At 42.8% G+C, this 21657-nt stretch overlaps 2 protein-coding genes across 3 annotated transcripts in view; both read right to left on the reverse strand.

Moving 5' to 3' along the window:
• Positions 1-21657, reverse strand: part of MED8 (mediator complex subunit 8) — a 313799-nt gene that overhangs the window by 268811 nt on the left and 23331 nt on the right. The window lies entirely within an intron of this gene.
• The window catches only part of LOC137424305 (receptor-type tyrosine-protein phosphatase delta), a 413851-nt gene that overhangs the window by 155636 nt on the left and 236558 nt on the right, over positions 1-21657 (reverse strand). The window contains exons 17-20 of the mRNA XM_078772183.1: positions 15302-15430; positions 12022-12474; positions 10197-10300; positions 1600-1856 (exon numbers count right to left, since the gene is read on the reverse strand). Coding sequence (XP_078628309.1) covers positions 1600-1856; positions 10197-10300; positions 12022-12474; positions 15302-15430 — 943 coding nt within the window. The remainder of the gene's footprint in view (positions 1-1599; positions 1857-10196; positions 10301-12021; positions 12475-15301; positions 15431-21657) is intronic.

The raw sequence follows: 21657 nt of genomic DNA on the forward strand, positions 1-21657 counted from the left end.
GTATATAAGGGTTGTTGCGTTCTGTATTAGTGGAAAACAACTGCTGCACGTCTACAAAAGTTATTGCCGCTTCCTCTGGAGATGGTCCGTCAACTTGACAATGCTGTTTGTCATGGAGTGGTGGCTTTACGAAATTCTGGCATGAAACAGCGTGCTATTGCTCTGCAGTATGGCATCACTCAAGTTCAGGTGTCAAAGATCCTGAAACGAAATGCTCAGAGGGGTGTCCCTACTCCAATACCGAGGCCATGACGTCCACACAGAACCACAAGGAGAGATGATCGCCAGCTGCACTGGTTAGTCTGCAATGGCCGTACCAAGTCAGCTAATCGGCTTAGGGCTGAGTGGCAGCAATTGACAAATGTGCCTGTATCCAGAAGGCTAGTCAACCAACGACTGGTTCAAGCAGGCTATCGTGCCAGGCGTCCCCTGAGAAAGCCACGCCTGACCAGACAACACAGCCAGCACCGATTGCAGTGGGCCAGAGAGCACCGTCAATGGCAGCCAGGACACTGGAATCACGTGACCTTCAGTGACGAGTCTAGATTTCTGGTCTATCGTCAAGATGGCCGCGTCCGAGTGCGCAGACAAGTGCATGAAGCCCACAACGAAGATTGTATAGTGCCAAGAGTCCAAGCTGGACGTGGTGGGGTGACCATTTGGGCTGCTTTTCATGCAGGGGGCAAAACTGACCTGGTTATTCTGAATGGAAACCTGAACCAGTTCAAGTACAGGGTCATTCTGGAAGAAACATTGCTTCCATTTGCTCGTGCAGCCTTTCGAGGAAACTTTGTCTTCCAAGATGACAATGCACGGCATCATCGTGCTCACATGATCCAACACTTTTTTGCTGACCATGGTGTAGAGCATATGGAATGGCCTGCCATGTCCCCGGATATGAATCCGATAGAGAACTTGTGGGCAGAATTAACGCATCAAATCGACAACTTGGACAAGCAGCCTACCTCTGTGCGTGAATTGCAGCAGGCTATTGTCACTGCATGGCAAGCGATTCCTGTCCAAACCTTGTCAAATCTCGTGAACAGCATGTCTCGACGTGTACGTGCTCTCCTGAATGCTCGTGGGGGATACACAAAGTACTGAACTGTAATTTTACCGGGTGTAATCCCAGTCATAATTTAGCTTTTGTTTTTGTTGAAATTTTTTTTGGCTAATGTGCAAAATAAAGAGATACTTCTGGAAAACGTACAGAAGTTTAACACAGTACTGTCTGTGAATTGAGTTCGATATCAGTTTACATCACTTTCAAGGATCAATTTATTTGCTTCGAAATGTCAAATGTGGTTTTTGTTTCCTTTAAAGGTCACATTAACAAAATCTAGAATAATTTCAACATAATTCCAATGAACTTTTGGTTCTAAGTCATCTTGAAAAGTAAGTTCACCCCCACAAAAAAATATTCCATATTAAATGCCAAGTCTGTAGTTGTGATTTTTTTAAACCAACTATATATTTTTATATGTTGAAAAAAAAGCCATTGACATTTTTGGACAACTCTGTATGTCGGTAGTGGAACCTGTGCTACAAGTGATTTCACGGTGCGGTGGATAAAGGAATGGGATGGATAATTGGAGTTACCTGTCGTGGGTTGTGTGTTTCATGCGGGGCATTCCCAAGTCCAACATTCCACTGGCAGACAATGGCCCAAGGACACGTGGCCGCCCAGGCAGGAGGTTCGGCGCTGTATGCAAGGCCACAAATCCCAGTAAGCCCCCAGGTCCGGGCCCTGGTTCAGTTAGGACCAGGTTATACTCGGTATCGGACTGCAGATCAACCATCAGTGCACGTCCTGATCGGCTGGGAATGGCCAGCTTTTCATTATCGCCATAGATAATCTGGGAGGTATTTTAAAAACGGGAGCATAACTTTGTCAATAAATAATCCAGTATATGATATAGCGTATATGAAAATCACAATAAGAATTCCTAAAATATATATATATATATATAACTAAAACGGCACTCTTCCACGTCGCGACGTCGACCGATATGCCTCCACTCACATTATGACATCATCATACATACTGGACTTGTACCAAGTTTGATTTAAATCCCTCCAGCTGTTCTGAAGCATCACATTTTACCTGATATGGCCTCTGCCCTTTGATGCCGAAATCAAGTCAGTTCATCTTTTCATCATAATATATACTTGCACCAAGTTTGATCAAAATCCCATCACTGGTTCACTAGTTAACTCAGCAACAGATTTTTTTACCTAACATGACCTCTGACCTTTGCCCTTTGACCTCGTCACCTCAAACTCTAATCAGTTCATCTTTATCTCATTATACATATCTGTACTAAGTGTGAATTAATTCACTTCAGCCGTTGTCAAGTTATAAACCTATTACAGACTTTGACCTTTGACCCCAAAGTCTAATCCAGGTAATCCATACATCATTATACATACATGTACCAAGTTTAAATTAGATCACTTGAGCCGTTCTCAAGTTATAGACCTATAACAGACTTTGACCTTTGACCTCTTGGCCCCAAATTCTAATCAGTTAATCCTTACATCATTATACATACATGTACCAAGTTTGTATTAGATCCCTTTAGCCATTCTCAATGTATAGACCTATTACAGACTTTGACCTTAAACCTTTGACCTCTTGACCCCATAATGTAATCCATTTATCTTTAAATCATTATACATACTTGCGCCAAGTTTGACTTGGTTCCGCTCAGCCATTCCTTAGTTATCGCGGTAACAAAAACCTCTTACTGAAACGGACCTATGACCTTTGACGGGATACTCTGGGTACCAGCGACGTCATAACAATGGTGCCGCTTTTCTCACCGTACTCAGTGGGGGCATTTCCACCTCTCCATTGATGCCAACCGATGGGGATTGCCCGTGCTTTGTCCTTTTCCAGCAAGGAAGCAGCACGTACCATTTTAAAAGTCTCTTGTATGACTCAAACCGGTCCAAACCGGATGCGTGCCGTTTAGGAGACACCATCGCCTTACTGGATGGCCGTTGGCTCCCTACAGGAGCTCATCTGCCCTTTGTCAGGTGTTGTTTTTGGTCCTGGCAGGGTGTCACAGTCACTCTACCCACTAGCAATGCCAGTGAAGGTTGTCGGTTTAGTCACCAACAACCCGACTACGCAGCAGGTATCCCTGCGTTACATGTTACCAGTACAATTCCCAAAATACTGACCTGACCTGACCTGAGCACATCCCATGAGAGTTTACTATCCTGATGCACTGTACCAAATTTGGTCCGTATCGCTCAGGTAGTTGTGGAGATCTGGATCTGTCTGGTGGTTTCTGAGAGGATTTTTGAATGAAATACCAATGTGGGGCAAATTCCCTTGTCGACCTCCAAAATAGTGGGCACATCCAGGTGGGGGGTAAAACACCACGAAACCTTGCAGTCCTGATGCATCCTACCAAATTTGGTCCATCTGTCAGGTAGTTTGTGAGGAGGAGATGTTTTAGTCAAATGTTAATGTACGTACGGCCAGATACCGGGACCCCTCCATGAGGTTATTTCAGAGAAAAATAAATTCAAAAGTGCTGCATTGAAATAATACCACACGTTCCTGTTTGGCATATCGTAATCAAGCATCACCATATAACCTCACTAGCAGAAGTACCCGGCATTGCCGGGTGGGGGAGGGGAGGGGAGGGGAGGGGAGGGGAGGGGAATGGGGGGGAGGGGGGAGGGGAACCGGGGGGAGGGGAGAAGAGGGGGGGAGGGGAGAAGAGGGGGGGAGGGGAGAAGAGGGGGAGGGGGAGGGGGAGAAGAGGGGGAGGGGGGAGGGGGAGAAGAGCGGGAGGGGGAGGGGGGGGAGAGGGAGAGAAGAGGGGGGGATGGGGTGGGTGAGGGATGGGAAGGGTGGGAGGGGGAGGGGAGAGGGGGAGGGGGAGAGAGGGAGAAGAGGGGGGGATGGGGAGGGTGAGGGATGGGAAGGGGTGGGATGGGGGAGGGGGAGGGGGGAGAGGGGAGGGGCGGGGAAGGGGGGAGGGGAGGGGTAAGGGGGAGGGGGAGGGGGGGGAGGGGGGAGGGGGTGGAGGGTGAGGGATGGGAGGGGGAGGGGGAGGGGTTATGGGGGGGAGAGGGGAGGGTGAGGGATGGGAGGGGGAGGGGGAGGGGTATGGGGGGGAGAGGGGAGGGGGGAGGGGGGAGGGGAAACACCACGAAACCTTGCAGTCCTGATGCATCCTACCAAATTTGGTCCATCTGTCAGGTAGTTTGTGAGGAGGAGATGTTTCAGTCAAATGTTAATGTACATACGGCCAGATACCGGGACCCCACCATGAGGTTATTTCAGAGAAAAATAAATTCTAAAGTGCTGCTTTGAAATAATACCACACGTTCCTGTTTGGCATATCGTAATCAAGCATCACCATATAACCTCATTATATACTACATTTCTGGTGAAGTACTGCTGTGGGTGTAGCTTCTGTTGCTGGATACCACCTCGTGAACTGTGCTGGATCTAGTGACTGATTGGCAAACATTCTCAAGTCCAGTGCATCTCTAACTCAGCTTGAAATGACGTAGAGCTGTCCATGTGTGAAGACGCTGGTGGGTAGCAAAACCCCACAGCGGTAAAGTCTTTGTCCCTGAGTGTTGTTAATAGTCATAGAAAATTCAGGTCGAACTAGGAACTGGTAATGCTGCAGTCGGCAAGGCAGACTCATGTCAGAAGGGGAGAGAAGAATATTTGGCATGAGTAACTTGGATCCAGCTCTCTTCCGACGCATAATCCGAGATTCCAGAATGTGACACGACACGGAAACCAAAATGTACGTAGTTCACGAAGATCAATATCTCGCGGCGACATAATGGGAGCATTTCCTTTCAAAGACATCTTGTGGAGTGGCAACCCTGACAAATTTATTGAATTGAGGAACCTTGAGGATATAAAACTGCTGGAGCCTCATCGTCCACAGAATGTGCGCTTCTAATAAGGGAAGAACACCCCAGGTAGGTACTCCATGATATTATCATCTAGGCAATCCACAACACAGTTTTTTGTTGTGAAAATAGTATGTCCGGGGAGCAAATTATGAACTGTGATTAGCTAGTAGCAGTAACCCAGTGACGACATGCCCGATAAGTGCGTCTTCAGAATCGACACATAGCTGAGATTTGATATTGATCATGATACATGATCATAAGAATACATAAGATAACAAGAATGAGCAATCGGAGATTGCAGACCCTCGCCAGGACGTGTTTTCAGTGGTTTTTAAGGCTTTTGTGTTAAAACAAATACGGCGGCTGAACCACGTGACTGATAAGTTTTTTTTTCTCCACCAATTTATTCCAAAGATGACTCTCAACAAATTTCCTCTCGATCGGATGAAGTTTTGTACTTGTTGAATTGTGATGTCATAATGGAGGCACCTATGACATCATCATTACCTCTGCCACCGAAGGTGGATGGAGGTTATGTTTTCACCCCTATCTGTTTGTATTGTTTGTTTGTTTGTTTGTGAACAAAATATCTCAAAAAGTTGTCGACGGATTCGGACGAAATTCGGCAGAGATGTAGCATATGTCACAAGGACGAAATTATTCGATTTTGGTGAAGATCCGGATTCGGATCCGGCGACTAAATTTTTAAAAGTGATTCTTCATCATTTGGAGATTGGGTCAAAAACTATACATAGCAGGACATCTCAAAAAGTTGTGGACGGATTTGAACGAAACTTGGTGGACCGGTTGGGTGTCTGACAAGGACGATTCGATTTTGGTGAAGATCTGAATATGGATTCGGTTATGAGAATTATTTAAATTTTTAAGTGATTCTTCACCATTGGGAGATAGGGCCAAAACGATACACAGCAGGATATCTCAAGAGGTTATGGATGGATTTGGACTAAAGTTTGTGGACCGGTTGGGTGTCTGACAAGGAAGAATCGATTCAATTTTGGAGAAGATCTGGATCCGGATCCAGCTAGTATAATTTTTAAAGTGATTCTTCACCATTGAGTGATATGGCCAAAAACTAGGGGTAGCTCAGGGTATGAAAGACTGGACCTATCTACTATGGTGATTCCTGTGATTGATTTCGATTAAATGCGATTCTGTATTGTGATTTTCTGTATGTATTGTGATCCCGGTGTGTACCCTGGATAAGAATAGGTACACCGTATCCCTGCGTGTCGTAAGAGACGACTAAGAGGGTTGGCGTCAGGAAGGGCATCCGGCCATAAAAAACATTGCCTCAAAAAAAAAAGGGAACCATGACAATTACAACTACATATGGGCAGGGTACAGCCCGAAGTGGAGATCGGTTTCTGAGGTTTGGGACATGGAATGTAGGGACAATGACAGGGAGATCAGGAGAAGTGGTGGAAGTATTGGTCAGAAGAAGAGTGGACATATGTTGTGTGCAAGAGACGAGATGGAAGGGAAGTGGTGTGAGAATGGTGAAGGGTAGGCAGGGACAGAAATACAAGTTTGTGTGGCAAGGCTGCCCGGAGGGCGTGAATGGTGTTGGTGTCCTGTTTTCTGAGGAGTTTGTAGACAGTGTGGTGAGTGTGACTAGAGTGAGTGATAGGTTGATGATGGTGAAAATGATGATTGGAAAGCTCTTGGTGAACGTCATCTCGGGATATGCTCCGCAGGTTGGTCGAAGCGATGAAGAAAAGGACACGTTCTGGTGTGCGATAGAGAAGCTGATGGAAAACGTGAAAGATGAGGAAGTTGTTGTGGTAGGAGGAGACCTAAATGGACATGTGGGAAGGAGTATGGATGGTTTTGACGGAGTTCATGGGGGTTACGGATATGGTGTGAGAAATGGAGAAGGTGAAAGGATTTTGGAGTTTGCTGATGGAGCTGATTTGTTGATTTGTAATACTCAGTTCCAGAAAGAGGATAATAAGCTTGTTACATACACGTCAGGTGGGTCGACGACAACCGTTGACTACCTGATGGTGCGTAGGCGAGATAGGGGGCACCTCCGGGACACAAAGGTGATCCCGGGGGAGGAGGCTGTTTCACAGCACCACTTGGTTGTCTGCGACGTAAGGGTGAAAGGTGCGAGGAGAGCTCGGCGGGTGAAGTACCAACCGAGAATGAAGGTGTGGAGGTTGAAAGAGGTGACAGTAAGGGAGGCATTAAAAGAGAGGCTGAGTAGGGTCGAGGATGATGTGGTTGAGCTTGAAAGTGGTTGGATGTCAATGAAAGCTCGTCTGTTGGGAGCCGTTGGTGAGGTATGTGGATGGACAAAAGGACCACCGAGGCACTCGGAAACATGGTGGTGGGATGATGAAGTTGGAAAGAGGATTGACGTGAAGAGGAAGAAGTTCAAGGAGTGGCAGAAGGCGAAGGGTACGGGAGCAGAAACAGCAGAGCATGAAAGTTATAAGGCAGCCAGGAAGGCTGCAAAGAAAGAGGTAGCAAAGGCGCAGGAGGCATGTAGGAAAATGTTCGGAGAACGCTTGGATTCGGAAGAGGGTCAGAAAGCAGTATTCAGGATTGCAAAGCAGATAGCGAAAGAGAGGTGTGATGTGATGGGGGTGAGTTGCTTGAAGGATGAAGTGGGACAAATCGTTGTCGACCCAGATGGAATTAAAGGAAGATGGAAAAGATATATGGAAATGCTGTTGAATACAGAGAATGAATGGGATGGCAACATAGAGAGTAACCCTGTTTTAGGACCGGCAGAGAAGATAACTGAGAAGGAAGTTGAGGAAGCGATAAAAGCAATGAAGGGTAGAAAAGCGGGAGGGCCGACGGGAGTTGTGGGAGATATGTTGAAGGCAGCAGGAAGTTGGGGTGTGAAGAGAATGACAGAGATCTGTAATCTGGTGGTGAAAGAAGGCCGCATTCCAGTGGATTGGGAACTGAGTACCCTCGTCCCTCTATACAAGGGGAAAGGTGACCCTCTGGAGTGTGGCTCGTACCGAGCGATAAAGTTATTGGAGCATGGAATGAAGGTATTGGAAAGGGTGTTGGAGAGGAGGATAAGGAAGAAAGTGAAGATCGACGAAATGCAGTTTGGATTCATGCCAGGAAGAGGAACGACAGACGCGCTTTTCATTGTGAGGCAGTTGCAGGAGAAGTACATGGAGAAGAGGAAGAAGTTGTTTCTTGGGTTTGTTGATCTGGAGAAAGCATTCGATAGGGTACCACGCAAAGTATTGACATGGGCATTGAGGAAGTTAGGAGTGGAGGAATGGTTGATCAGAGTAGTGATGGCAATGTACAAAAGAGCGCGCACAGCTGTAAGGACGAAGGACGGGAACAGTGGTGAGTTTGAGGTGAAGGTGGGAGTGCATCAGGGGTCGGTACTAAGTCCATTACTATTTGTAGCTGTGATGGAGGTGCTGGCTCAGAACGTAAAGGAGGGTTTACCGTGGGAGTTGTTGTATGCAGATGATCTGGTGTTGATTGCGGAAAGTATGGATGGACTGAAGGAAAAGATGACCACGTGGAAGGAATGTATGGAGACAAAAGGTCTGAAGGTGAATATCGGAAAGACGAAGGTGATGGCAAGTGGTAAAGCATGTGGTGAGGTGGAAAGAACTGGGAAGTGGCCCTGTGCTGTGTGTAGGAAGGGTGTCGGAGTGAACTCCATTCAATGTACAATGTGCGCTGAGTGGGTTCATCAAAAATGTAGTGGTCTGAGAGGGTCATTAACCAGTGTGGCAGCTACATTCAAATGTAAGGTGTGCACAGAGGGAGCTGCAGATGGAGGAAATGTTGAGTTGGATCTTGGAGATGGCGTGAAGCTGGAAGGTGTGAAAACATTTTGCTACCTCGGAGACATGCTGAATGGAGAAGGTGGATCAGACTCGGCAACGGTTGCTCGAGTGAGATGTGCATGGAAGAAGTTTCGGGAACTGGGTGGCGTGCTGATGATGAGGGGAGTGTCGTTGAAGCTGAAGGGAAAGGTGTATGCTGCATGTGTGAGAAGTGTTATGATTTATGGGAGCGAGACATGGGTAATAAACGTAGAGCAGCAACGAAGGTTGGAAAGGGTGGAAATGCGAATGGTTCGGTGGATGTGTGGAGTATCGTTGAGAGAGAGGAAGACAAATGATGAATTGCGAAAGATGATGGGAATAGAGCCTGTGATTGATGCTGTGAAGAGGAACAGGTTGAGATGGTTTGGTCATGTGTTGAGGAAGGATGAAAGTGACTGGTTGAGAAGAGTGATGGAAATGAATGTAGAAGGAAGCAGAGGACGGGGAAGACCGAAAAAGACTTGGCTAAAGATGGTGGAAGAAGAAATGCGGGCAAGGGGGTTAACAAGGAGAGATGCAGAAAATAGGGCAAAATGGAGAAGATTGTCATGGGGACCGCAAGGCTAACCCCCGCTCTAGCAGGGAAAATGGCCTTTAAAATGCATGTTGTTGTTTGTTGTTGTATTGTGATTTTCTGGTCTACTCTGAGATACAAAACGTAAACTATTGACCAGGTGGAGGTATGCTCTCTACTGAGTGCCGTTCTAGTTCCTCGTCTTCTTCCTTCCTTCTTTCCTTTTTCACTGTAAATGATTCACATCGATATGTTACAATTGGATGAGACCCTTTTTTTATGAAACCCCCTCACAGACGTCACAGAGTTATGCAATCAAGTATCCATATCACAGCTACCTACCATTGTCCATATGCTCATCTATTTCCAATGCTTTTAGGTGCCTATCTAATTCGAAATTGAACCTACCTACTGTTTCTGCTGCCACTACCTTTCAGGGAGACCATTTCATGCACGTGAGAGTTCTGCTTTATAAGCTGGAACATCTATCAGCGTTTTACATTGCTTTCCTTTCGGTTAAATAACATTTAATTCACCATTTCACAGCCTGATATGAAACCTAATAAACACTCATACCGCCTGAGCAGTCACATGGCATTTTGAGCCTAAAGATGCATTGAATATTTTCAATGAAATGTCGAAGGAAAAGGAAGTTTTTTTTTTTGAAAATGAAGTCATGACATATAAAGTTCCAGGCTAAGGTAATGTTGATTATAATAAAGGCTTCTCAGCCTAGGGAGATAAAATTCCAGCTCGATAACTCAAATGGTTTTTATAAGCCCAATGTGCGTGGAATGTAAAGAAAAATATAATATACCAATCTAAAAATCAAACGATCTAAATCCCTGGATGATGACAGGTTAGGATAAAAATATATATTGGAAAAAGGTATTACATGAGCTGAACCGTAAGCTGGGCCTAAATGAATTGCAGAATTCGTGTCTCACCTGGAAAAAATCTGGAAGATTTTCCTTCGCCTTCATGATCTCCCACGTGACGAGCACAGCTGATTGCATCACCGATCGCACTCTAAAATTGCTGACAAAGTCACCTGAAAACATCACACATGTCACTCACTCCCAAGCAGTTGATATCTCCAGCTGATGGAATGATAAATTACCAGCTGATAATTTATTTATATTTATAAATCTCTGCCAGCTTCTTGAACTGCGTATCGATCTTAACGTCCCTTAGCTATACAACCCTATACTTAGCTATACTTAGCTATCCTACAACCTGTTCTGCACAAGCAGCCTCCAACGTTCCTTTAAAATCCTCCATGGATTATTGGTCTGACTTGGCAAAGCAAAAGGTTTTTATCAAAAATTATGTGGAGGAGCGTTTACATAAATCACATGCAGGAAAATGACATTTTGAGAAATCGTTGTACTTTTACACAAAATACCACAACGATCGCAGGCAATGGAGAAATCAATACAATGCATTTGGTTTGAAACTGGGATTCCTGCATCATAACCTGTGGTGTGCTGAGCTGAGACCGCCACACACTCCAAATCACCTTTAATCAACAACCTTGATGAGCAGTTTGGCATGAGTTCCCTGGATTTTAATTCAAGAAAAACACTTTGCCTGCCTGGACAACCGAGTGGAGAATGCAAATGGGTCTCTTCAGTACTTTATGTAAAAATGACCCCTCAGTAACCTCATCTAGCTTTATGATTAAATTTTAAACTTCTTCAGGAGCCCATTCCTGGGAGCCCATTCCTTCAGGAGCTCCAGGTCTTTAAAACAGCTGTTCACCACCATCTCTTATCTTCCCCCATCCAAAAACTTGATCTCTTCTACCCCCATTAATTCCCCCCAAATCCACTTTTTTCAGAAATAGCGACTTCTTTGTTTCCTGGAAGTTCTAGCAGTGTCCATGTGTTTTATACCTTTCCCATCCCCCTGCCTTTCCTGCCTCCTCCCCCCAAGCCCCCTCCCTTCCACAGATCTTCCGATGTCCATGTTCTCTGATGTTGTACTTGTGTGCTTCCCTCTCTCTCCCCATCTTGTCTCCTGCTCCCTTTATTGTATGTTTTGTGTGTCTGGGTTTTTTTTTCTGATTGATGTTAGCTCTTACACGAGCCTCGACCTTGAGCTTACACGAGCTAAGAATGATCTGAGAGATAGGCAACCACCTCGCCACATCTTCGCCCGTGATTCCAGCAACCACTGTGATGCTCAGCATAAAATTGTTACATCAAGAGGATAAAGTTAAAGCAACAACCTGCATCATCAAACATCATACCATTTGTGAAGAATATCTTTATAAGATATGCAAAGCACTAACTTTCATCAGTTTAATTAATGCGTAATTATTAGTTATCCCAGAATTAGAATTTGCAGTGGCTAGCACTAAAATATACATCCCATTTTTACCTTCCATTTTTTAACCACTTCCCATTAAACTTTGTCTATTTTCCCTAAAGTTGTCCTTGATAATCATGAATTTAAGTCAAATAGCACAAGTTTATGCAAATAGACCATGAGGCTTCTGTTCCTTTATCAGCTGGGAGAAACCATACAGATTGTGAAACTGGAGGAAGAGGAAGGGGAAAGGGGGAATGAAACAGAAAAGGAACAAACAAAAGAAGGTGAGGAAAGGGAGGGGGGTTGCGGGTATCACAATAACTTGGAAAAGGGTAGTTGAAGATTCAATTTTGTACTGATGGAGATAAGATGCATGCACTTGTGTTGCATAAATTATTGACCTGGGAAAGAGATGCACCTTGGTAATGTGACAAAAGATGAGGATTATTCAAATCTTACCCTGATCAGGTAAAACTTTGAGTTCAACACTTTCCCCATAAGGTCCAGCCCCTTCGATGGTGATGGCACGAACTTTGGCTTCGTACGAAGCATTAGGAGCAAGGTCTGTAAGCATAAGAGCAAGGTGTGCCGCCTCCACCAGGTGTTCTTTGTTGTCACTGTTCACCTCTTTCACAGCCACCTCATATTGCACAATCCTTCCATTCCTCTTTGCTAGCGATGGAGGGTCCCATCTGAGATAAGTGGAGGAGGCCCCAATGCGTGCTATGGTAAGGTTTAGAGGAGCACCCGAAGGAGGTGCTCCTGGCGTAGCGAGCAAGACACGTGCTTCACTCCCCAGACCAGCAAAATTCCGAGCTGCAAGCACCAACTCGTACGTCGTTCCTTGATGTAGATTGGTGAGGAGATGATGAGTAGACGAGGGAGGAAATTGTAGGATTGTCGGAGGTTCAGCTGCATCGGGAGGAACAGCAAGAAAATGCAGTTGGTGTAGAATCTAGCTATGTATAAATATAAAGTTAGAATGCTAAAGGATCAACTGGAAGGCAAGAATTTGGAGTGACATCAGAGTTTGTGCAGAGGATGAGAGAAGGAGGAGAGATATATAAATAATTGTGGTTTCTTTATGTTCAGAAAGATTGATCTAGACATCGAAGATTGTGAAATGTGAATATAGTCTGAGTGACTTAAAAAGACAGATACTGTATGATCAGAGGTAATATTTTGTATAATATAGTAATCCATCGCAGTGTCATGAAACTCGATAAGTTTAACTATCCACCTTATAGAGCCATCTGTGCCTGCACCAGTACAAGCTCGTCTGATTGTTTGATCACAGACTTGCACATTACATAATATGCAAAACGCATCAATTAATCAAATATCAAAAATTTATTTTTATCAAATTTTTTAAAATATTTTTTATTTCATTTTAATCAAAAATTATGTATCAAAATTTATTCACATCCTACAACATCCATCATTTCATACCATCGATGGAATTGAAGCAGCGTCCCGTAAAGCTGCTGCTTCATTATCTCACGTTTGATTCATCAAGTGATACTTTGTGACCTTCAGCAAAAATCGCTCTTTGCACTCATTTGTAAAAACAGAAGAAATTGAAGAATTTCCATTTAAATAATCAATGTTGTTTAGTTACTCGTCTATTTTATGAGTGATCCAATAAGAGAATTTCAAAATGACATGAATGCTTAACAAGGCATTTTGCGCATGTCGTTTTCAACGACTAGCTTCTGCTGGCACGGGCACCTTTAACCTGCCGTTGCTAAAACAAAATCTGTAATTCAAATATTATTTTAACATAATTTTCCGCATTTAAACGAATGAGTGGCAATTCAACGATGGTTAACCATAAACTTATGTGTTCCTGGATGCAAATCTGACTCAGGAAAATACAGGAAATAGGAGAAATATCCGTGGATGAGAAATTTTGAGTTACTACGATTTCATGTTGATAGAAGTGAGAACCGACACACACACAAAATCTAGTATTTTACTAAAATAAAATAAACTGATGGATTTACAAAAGCTTTGTCACTTTGAAAAGTTTATCACTTTAAACACTATGCCGTTCCAACACCTTAATATTTTGGAGAGTGTATCCAGGTCAAAAAGGATTTGACCAATGCTCTCCTTTAGGAAAGATTTAGCTGTGAAAAGAGGGGTCTCAATCAATGTTAGTGAGTAACTGCTGAGAGAACTTCAGCCAGAACTTTTCATCAAATGTAAGTCTAAGTTAAAATATGGTGCCTGATCATTTATGGGAGAGAGAGCGAGAGAGAGAGAGAGAGAGAGAGAGAGAGGGAGCGAGAGAGAGGGAGCGAGAGAGAGAGAGAGAGAGAGAGAGCGAGAGAGAGAGAGAGCGAGAGCGAGAGCGAGAGAGAGAGAGAGAGTAAATAGGCTGAGGCCTTAGATTTTCTCTAATTTGGGATCTCCAGAAAACATAAACTCTTGACAATTGTGACTTTTAAAATGACGTATGAATGCTCAAGGCCTTCCGCAGATGCACCATGTGGGAATTTTCAGTGACTCGTTTCTGCTCATCCAATCACTTTTCACCTGCCCTTACTGGCTGGAAATGTTCGTAAAAAAAGTCCTTTTAACATAATTTTCAGCATTTAAATGAAAGGGTGGCAGTTTCAAAATGGTAAACGATAATTGTTGTGCTTATGGATGCAAATTGGCCTCACGGAAATAAAGGAAGTGCAAGAAATATCCGTGGATGAGACGGAAAGGTGTTAAGTTCCTGTCATTTCCTGTTAGTACAAGCGAGCAGCCGCAGTGGATATGTAAAACACACACACGGCAGCAAGCTTCTTCATTTAGCGATAGATGCAAAAATCTAGTGCAATTTATCATGTGGTCCCTGAACCAAACAAATATATTTACAACAGCCCTGATAGCTCCCTCCTCATCCCATGCCTCCTAACATGATTAATAGTAAAAATCATCATTTTAAATGTTGATTTTGAATTTACCTTATGCATTCACAAGCCTCAGATATGACCTCCCCATCGTGATTTAGAAGCATCCAAACCAGATAAGTCTCTCCCCCTCCGACTCCTTTGGCACATCCCATGTTTCCCTTAGGTACATTTCCAAGTATTTTCGGCTTATTTTAGAAACTTGGTGAGCCATTTTAGGTAACAATCCATGTCGTGCATGCATGAAAGCAGTTCACAGGCCCTGATGATCGTTATTTCTAGGGGTATCTATGCATGCACGCCAAACACTCTGGGGTGGAATGCATCATTTTGAAAATCCTGTATTGTGCAGTTTGTTCTCAGTTGACATTCAATCAGGACACAAAAACAAAACAAAAAAATTAATTGATTTTTTTTTTGTAGGATTGAATCATATAGGTTCAATCCAAATACAACATTTGAATTATTAATCTAACTTCAAAAGAGCCGTCAAAATGAATATGATGCATTTACTGGCATCAGATATAACTGAAACGCATGGAACAAATTATATTGCAAGGTGCATTCAAATGGTTCTAAGAACAAGACACTCGCAATTTTATATGATATGCAAACAGTTTTTTCATCCTTAGACAAGTTGTTTTACAACTTATGAGAATAAAATATCATTATAGAATTATTAGAACCCCCTTTGTATCTCAATGTGTCCTGATATATTCATAACAGATGAATTCAAGTAACATGCTGCCGGAAACAGCCATTCAAAGTGAGTTGAATAAATCAATCAGGATTTTAGAATACAACGCTGTGTTGTGACTGTCATCGTTTAGTCTCACCCTTATCTGTGCGCCTGTACTCCAGATGGTAACCCAAAAGTGAACCAAAGGTAACTTCTGGAGGTTTCCAGCGAGCCAAGGCCTGCCCAGTTTGCATCAACGTAACCTCCACCTGGGGAATGCTAGGAACTGGAACAAGCGAATGAGATGCTAGTAAATAGATAAATAAACAACAACAACAACAATAATAATAATAATAATAATAATAATAATCATGATCACATTTATCATGATAATGTTGTTGATTATGATGATGGTGAACAGAATGATAGTCATCATCATCATCATCATCATAAGTACATAGAGAGACATAATAAAATGGCCAATGTCCTTAAATGGGATCTATGTGCCAACGCCATCTGCCCAGCGGACTGCATTATTGGAACCACAAATATGGTCTGGTTATAGAAAATGGCAAGGGAAGAATCCTTTGGGACTTAATCTTGCAATGGAACTAGAATACAGAAGCCAAAACACTTGACATCCTACTCATTCGCAAGCGTTCAAGGCCAGACTTGATAATAACAGCACAAATATTGCGTACCAATGGGATGAACATGTGAATAGAAAAAACAAGACAATGGCCCGGTTGCATAAAACTCCCTTAACCATAAGGAAAGATTTCCCTTAAGGTACGCTATAATTTCTTAGCTAAGGATTTCCTTAAGTGTTGTTGCATAAACAACACTTAAGGAAAAGGCTTCCCTTGAGGTTAAGGAAATCCTTAGGAGCCGTTGCCTATGCCAGGCAACTAATCAGGTTGGAGATACGACGAGACGTCCAAAAGCAATAACACTTAATGAACATGCAATTTTAAATGACGCTTGTAATATGTCGCATGGGGAACATGTGCTTGCGGATGAAGGAGGAATAAAGTGATTCTTGTGCAATTCATTGTGTAACTTGTAATTGTGTGATTCTTGTGTAAGGATTATTTGTATATGCAACCATCCTCAACTTAAGGATGGCCTTAAGGGAAAAGTTAAGGAAATCCTTAACTTTCCCCTTAAGGATTTTTTAATGCAACCGGGCCAATATCTCCAAATACCAACCCCAAATAAATGAATATATGAGAATAATATATTGCGGAAAGGCCAAAGGGAACCCCAGCCAAGACATTGAAAGGCTTCCTCAAAGAGTTGTACATCTCTCTGTGTCGAAAATTCTGAAGAAAGGCATTGCTATTGAAAGAATCCTCCAATTTACAACAACATCTTGATCTCTCTGGAGATTCCTGATCCTAAAGTCGAGGTGCAAAAGTACCAACTCAAATGCAGTAAGATAATTCTCTGAGGCCCAGGAACGATAATAATAAAAGGAGGAAGAAAGAAGAAAAACAAAATATGGATATATAGTTACGAAAATGAATTAGGGCTTAATGAAGAGGTGAATTAGTTATTTAATAATGAATGTTAGCATAAACCATTTGTTAGCAGCCACAGGCTAACAGCGGTCATCATTAGGTGTATAGCAAGCTCCTTTTCACACTGCCCCCCCCCCCCATGTCTGTCATTTTCCCCCTCTGTAATTAATGTTTTTCAGACTTCCTCATTGTATTTTATCATCTCCACATGCTGCCACTATGACAAAATGGTGGAACTGAGTGAGCACAGCAGGCTTCGGATGTGACCATCAATATGGTGGGCCTGTGTGTGCGAGATGCGGCACACTACACCAACATGGTGGAAGCACGTGTGAGACCTTTGGCAGGGAAGGGGGACCCTCGTCTTGGCGGTGGCCGGTGCCATATTGGATTTCAAAGCTGGTCACGAAGGAGCACGAGTCAGTACAGCCAAGTCAGCCGGGGGTGGGTCAGTCAGGATTCCAGCCAAGACGAAGAGGAAGTCAGTCGGGCCAGTACCAATGTGCCACCAGTACAGTTGCAGTCAGTTGTGGGCCAGTCAGTTGGTGAATGGTTACACAGTAACGAGGGTCTTGAGTCAGCCAGCACTACAGTGGTCAAGCGCTGTGGCCAGTGTCAGTCAGAACCAGTGGAATCGCCTCACACGAGTTCCAGAGACAGCTTTGAGGAAATATGGTGGCATAAGCTTCAGAACCCACAGCATGAGCACAGAGCCTTGAAAAGCGTGTCCACCTGGCGTCCCTCAACAGGAAAGGCCACCGCCTAAACAATGAACCTCTACCTCACCCAATAATTCCACAACTTTTTCATTTGCCTCATGTCCCTGAACTGAGTCTGCATGTTAAGTTAGGAATACAGATCTCTTTCATCTAGATTAAAGGGTGTGCGCCGATTGTATTTTTACCCTGCGCTCAGAAAGTGAAAAGCAGTGTTAGGCATTTCATTGCATCTGTACGTGCGTCCGTGTGGCATAAAATTCATTTTCTCGTCAACTGTTGGTCCGATTGACATGAAATTTCCACCATAGGCCTCAGCCTGTAGAATTTAGTATGCCTAATTATGATGCCATAGGTCACATGGTATAGACGCCATCTTGGAACCTCTATATCTCTATATCTCCGAAACCGCTCAATGGAAAAAATTGAACCAAGGCCTATTGTCAAGAACTCCCCATGGGGAATAAGATATGTTGATGATGATGTCATTCTTACCTTCATTATGACGTCATAATTCGATAAGTATAATGCTTCATCTGATCAGCATGAATTTTTTTCTACACAATTATTGGTCCGATGGACATACTTTTCACCAAAGGAGCACCTCCTCCTGTATAATATTTCAATGATAAGTATGACATCGTAGGTCACGTAGTACAAGCGCCATCTTGGAAAAAACAAAAAACGTCGCACCTCGGCATCTCCGAAACCGCTCAATGGGAAAAAATATAGAAACGTGGCTCATTGTAAAGAACTCTGCATGGGGAATAAGTGTTATAATGATGACGTCAATGGTGCCTTAATTATGACATCATAATTCGACAGAGACAACGCTTAGTCTGATCAGTTTGAAATTTTTTGAGCGTGATCTACGCAACAATTAAATTAGAGAATATAAATTTATGATGTACTTTAATAGCTCACGTGGTCTAGCAGCCATATTGGGTCAAAGAAAAATAACCATTCAAAAACAGAAGAGTTGGTTCGCACCAAGTTGACTGTGCAGGGTAAGTATTCCAGGTATACCATCTAGTTCCTTCTGGTTTTGCTGCTTGCTGTGTTTCCCATCCTTTTATGAATTATTAAACCTGCTCATCCATAAAGTATTGTGGCTGTTGTCTTTGAGCCACGAAATTGCCCTTTGGTCTAACCAAATTATCCTTGAAATGGACATGTGCCAAGCTTTGGCACACAGCCCAAGCTATAACGGCACTCGGTAGAGCGCATACCTCTTCCAGGCTGAACAGTTTACGTTTTGTATCCCACTGATAGGCCGGATCTGGATTCGGGCCTAAACCAAAATCTAATCGGCTTGTTCTCGTCACCGAACCAACTCGTCCACCAAGTTTAGTCATAACTCGTCCATAACTTTTTTAAATATCGTGTTATATGTTGGTTTTAGCCCAATCTCTCAATGGTGAAAAATCACTTATAAATTAAATAATACTCGTATCCGAATTCATATCAAGATCTTCACCAAAATAGAAGAGAATCGTCCTCATCACACACCCAACCTCTCCACCAAGTTTCGTCCAAATCCGTCCACAACTTTTTGATATATCTTGGTCACATACAGACAAACAGACAAACAGATAGTGGTGAAACATAACAAACAGAAATAGTATTATTAGTGGAAACATCCACCTTCGGTGACAGTAGTAATTATTTAATTACTCAACCATGTTGTGTCACAGACTCGCCATGTCTCTAGGCATAATGTGTCTGCTCGGACGTCCTTAGAGTTGATATCCGGCAGCTCACGATTAGGAATACCCAGGTCCAAACACACACACACACACATACATACACACACACACACACACACACACACACACACACACACACACACACACACACACACACACTCACATACACTCTCTCTCACATATATACACACACACACCCACAAACATACGCACACTCTCACATACACACACACACACACACACACACACACACACACACACACTCCATATTGCCACCACTTCGGGGACGGAGGGGAAAACGGAGCATGGAGGAGGAGACGGAGCACGGATGGTGAGACAGCTTGGTCCATTGATTGTGGTTCCTTGCTGGGGTGAAGATGGATGCTTCAGGACTGGGGAAGGTTCTGTTAAACAGACGACAGAAGACAGATGCGGAGACGGATTGGTCCATGAGTCCTGGTTCATTGTTGGGATGAAGATGGATGTTTCAGTACTAGGGAATGCTCCGTTAAACAGAGCATGGATAAGGAGACGGCTTGGTCCATGAGTCCTGGTTCATTGCTAGGGTGAAGATGGATGCTCTGAGACCAGGGAAGGCTCTGTTCAGTCTTAGACTAATGAGTGGAGATGACGGCCAGTGCGCACACACACGTACATGAATCGTGATTTGCACATACACGTGTACGGTTGTGATTGGTACACATTATACATACTAACAATGGTACCCGCCCTACTAGTCAGGTTCACGATGTCAACAAATTATATTTCATTCAAAATCATGGTAGATTAGCAAACCTATACATTTTTGGAAAGGTTATAGCATAAGGAAACTAAAAATCAATGTTTACATTTGGAGAGATACCTGTATGGCGGCCATTTTGGATTTTCAAAATGGCCACTGTAAAATACATATTTTGTTCTATTTCTGCCTCTAATTACCCTAAAAACTTTTAAAAATATACTAAACCTATATTTTCAGGGACAAGGAATCCAATGAAAGTATCAAATTAGTGCTATGGGGAATGGTAAGATACGAATCAAAGGTTTTGAATTGCAAAATACTGTCTTTATATTCGCGATAAGTTGCATAATCAAATACATGTTATCATTTTGTACAGGCAGTTAATAACATCAAAATGTGTCACAATAATTCATATCACCAAACATACACAGGCAGTCAGCAAAATCATATATACACATGCAGTCAGTATAACTTCACATCTACACAGGCAGTCAATGACAAAATATACACAGGCAGTCAATGGCATCAAACACACACGATTACAGAATATGCCATTTAGAGTTTGTCATCACTGTCCTGTGTGTCGTATCCGACAATATAGTCCGCATCGTTTTCACAGTCCGTTCCACACAAGCAAAGGTCGGTCAAATTGATTGGCAAATCGAATTGGTCGAATGGTCGATCGAATCGAATTCGATGAATCGAATCGAATCGAATCGATCGAATTGGTCGAATGGTCGAATGATCGATCGAAGCGATTGGTCGAATGGTCGAATGGTCGAATTGGTCGAATCGAATTGGTCGGAATTGGCAAATGTAAACATTGATTTTCAGATTTTCCATGTAATAACGTTTCCAAAAATGTATAGGTTTGCTAATCTACCATGATTTTGAACGAAAAAACATAGTGAACCTGACTATACGGGTGGGACTTCAATTGGGAGGCCCAAATGAAAATGCAAAATATCAGAAATTGAAGGCTTTTTTTATTTTAAACGATTTATATAAACATCCCTTAAATCATATCACATGCAAATCATCAAAATCTAAACAGTATTTGTAGAATTTCAATAAAAGCCACATCACTGTTCATATCGGTAAATATTATTCCATCGTGTTTGGAAAAATTGGAAAATTGGAAAAATTGGAAAACAATATAGCCTATTTTACTCCCACCGGTCCCAGGATTACCCACCCAAAATATCGTTGCGATCGGTTGAGCCGTTTTTGCGGTACCTTCGAACGGACGGACGGGCATTTGGTGAATTATAGTAAGATTATATACATATTGTACATGAAATATTATACAAATTATATACACATTTTGATGTGTGCTCATACACAATACACATATTGTCGGTGATTATACCTACATATTATACACACACATATATAACACACACACACACACACACACACACACACACTGCTGGTAAACGTGAAGCAAGGTTGATGTGAGCTTTGTTAAAATATTTACATCTGAAGAGTGAACTCTTATGGAGCATAACTGTAACCGTTTTGTATATTTGTTATTTTTTTGTAAATTTATTATTGGTTCCAAAAAAGGTATTTCTTCACTCAGTCAATTAAAACGTAAAATGAAAGCCTTTGTGGATATCTGACCTTCAAAGTGATGTTTAAATTCCTGCCCCTATTGAGATCTAATTTCTTCTATGAGTGGAAGCAGCGAGTCACCCTTGAGAGTTTCCTTTCCAATGACCTTTCTGTTCAGCCTGGACTTCCATAAGGCACGCTGAGATCCAATGTTATTCTTGATCTATATCAATGATCTACATCAATGATCTATATCAATGATCTATATATGATAA

Source organism: Myxine glutinosa, chromosome 1, assembly GCF_964187855.1.
Source record: "Myxine glutinosa chromosome 1, kmMyxGlut1.1, whole genome shotgun sequence".
Classification (NCBI taxonomy): Eukaryota; Metazoa; Chordata; class Myxini; order Myxiniformes; family Myxinidae; genus Myxine; species Myxine glutinosa.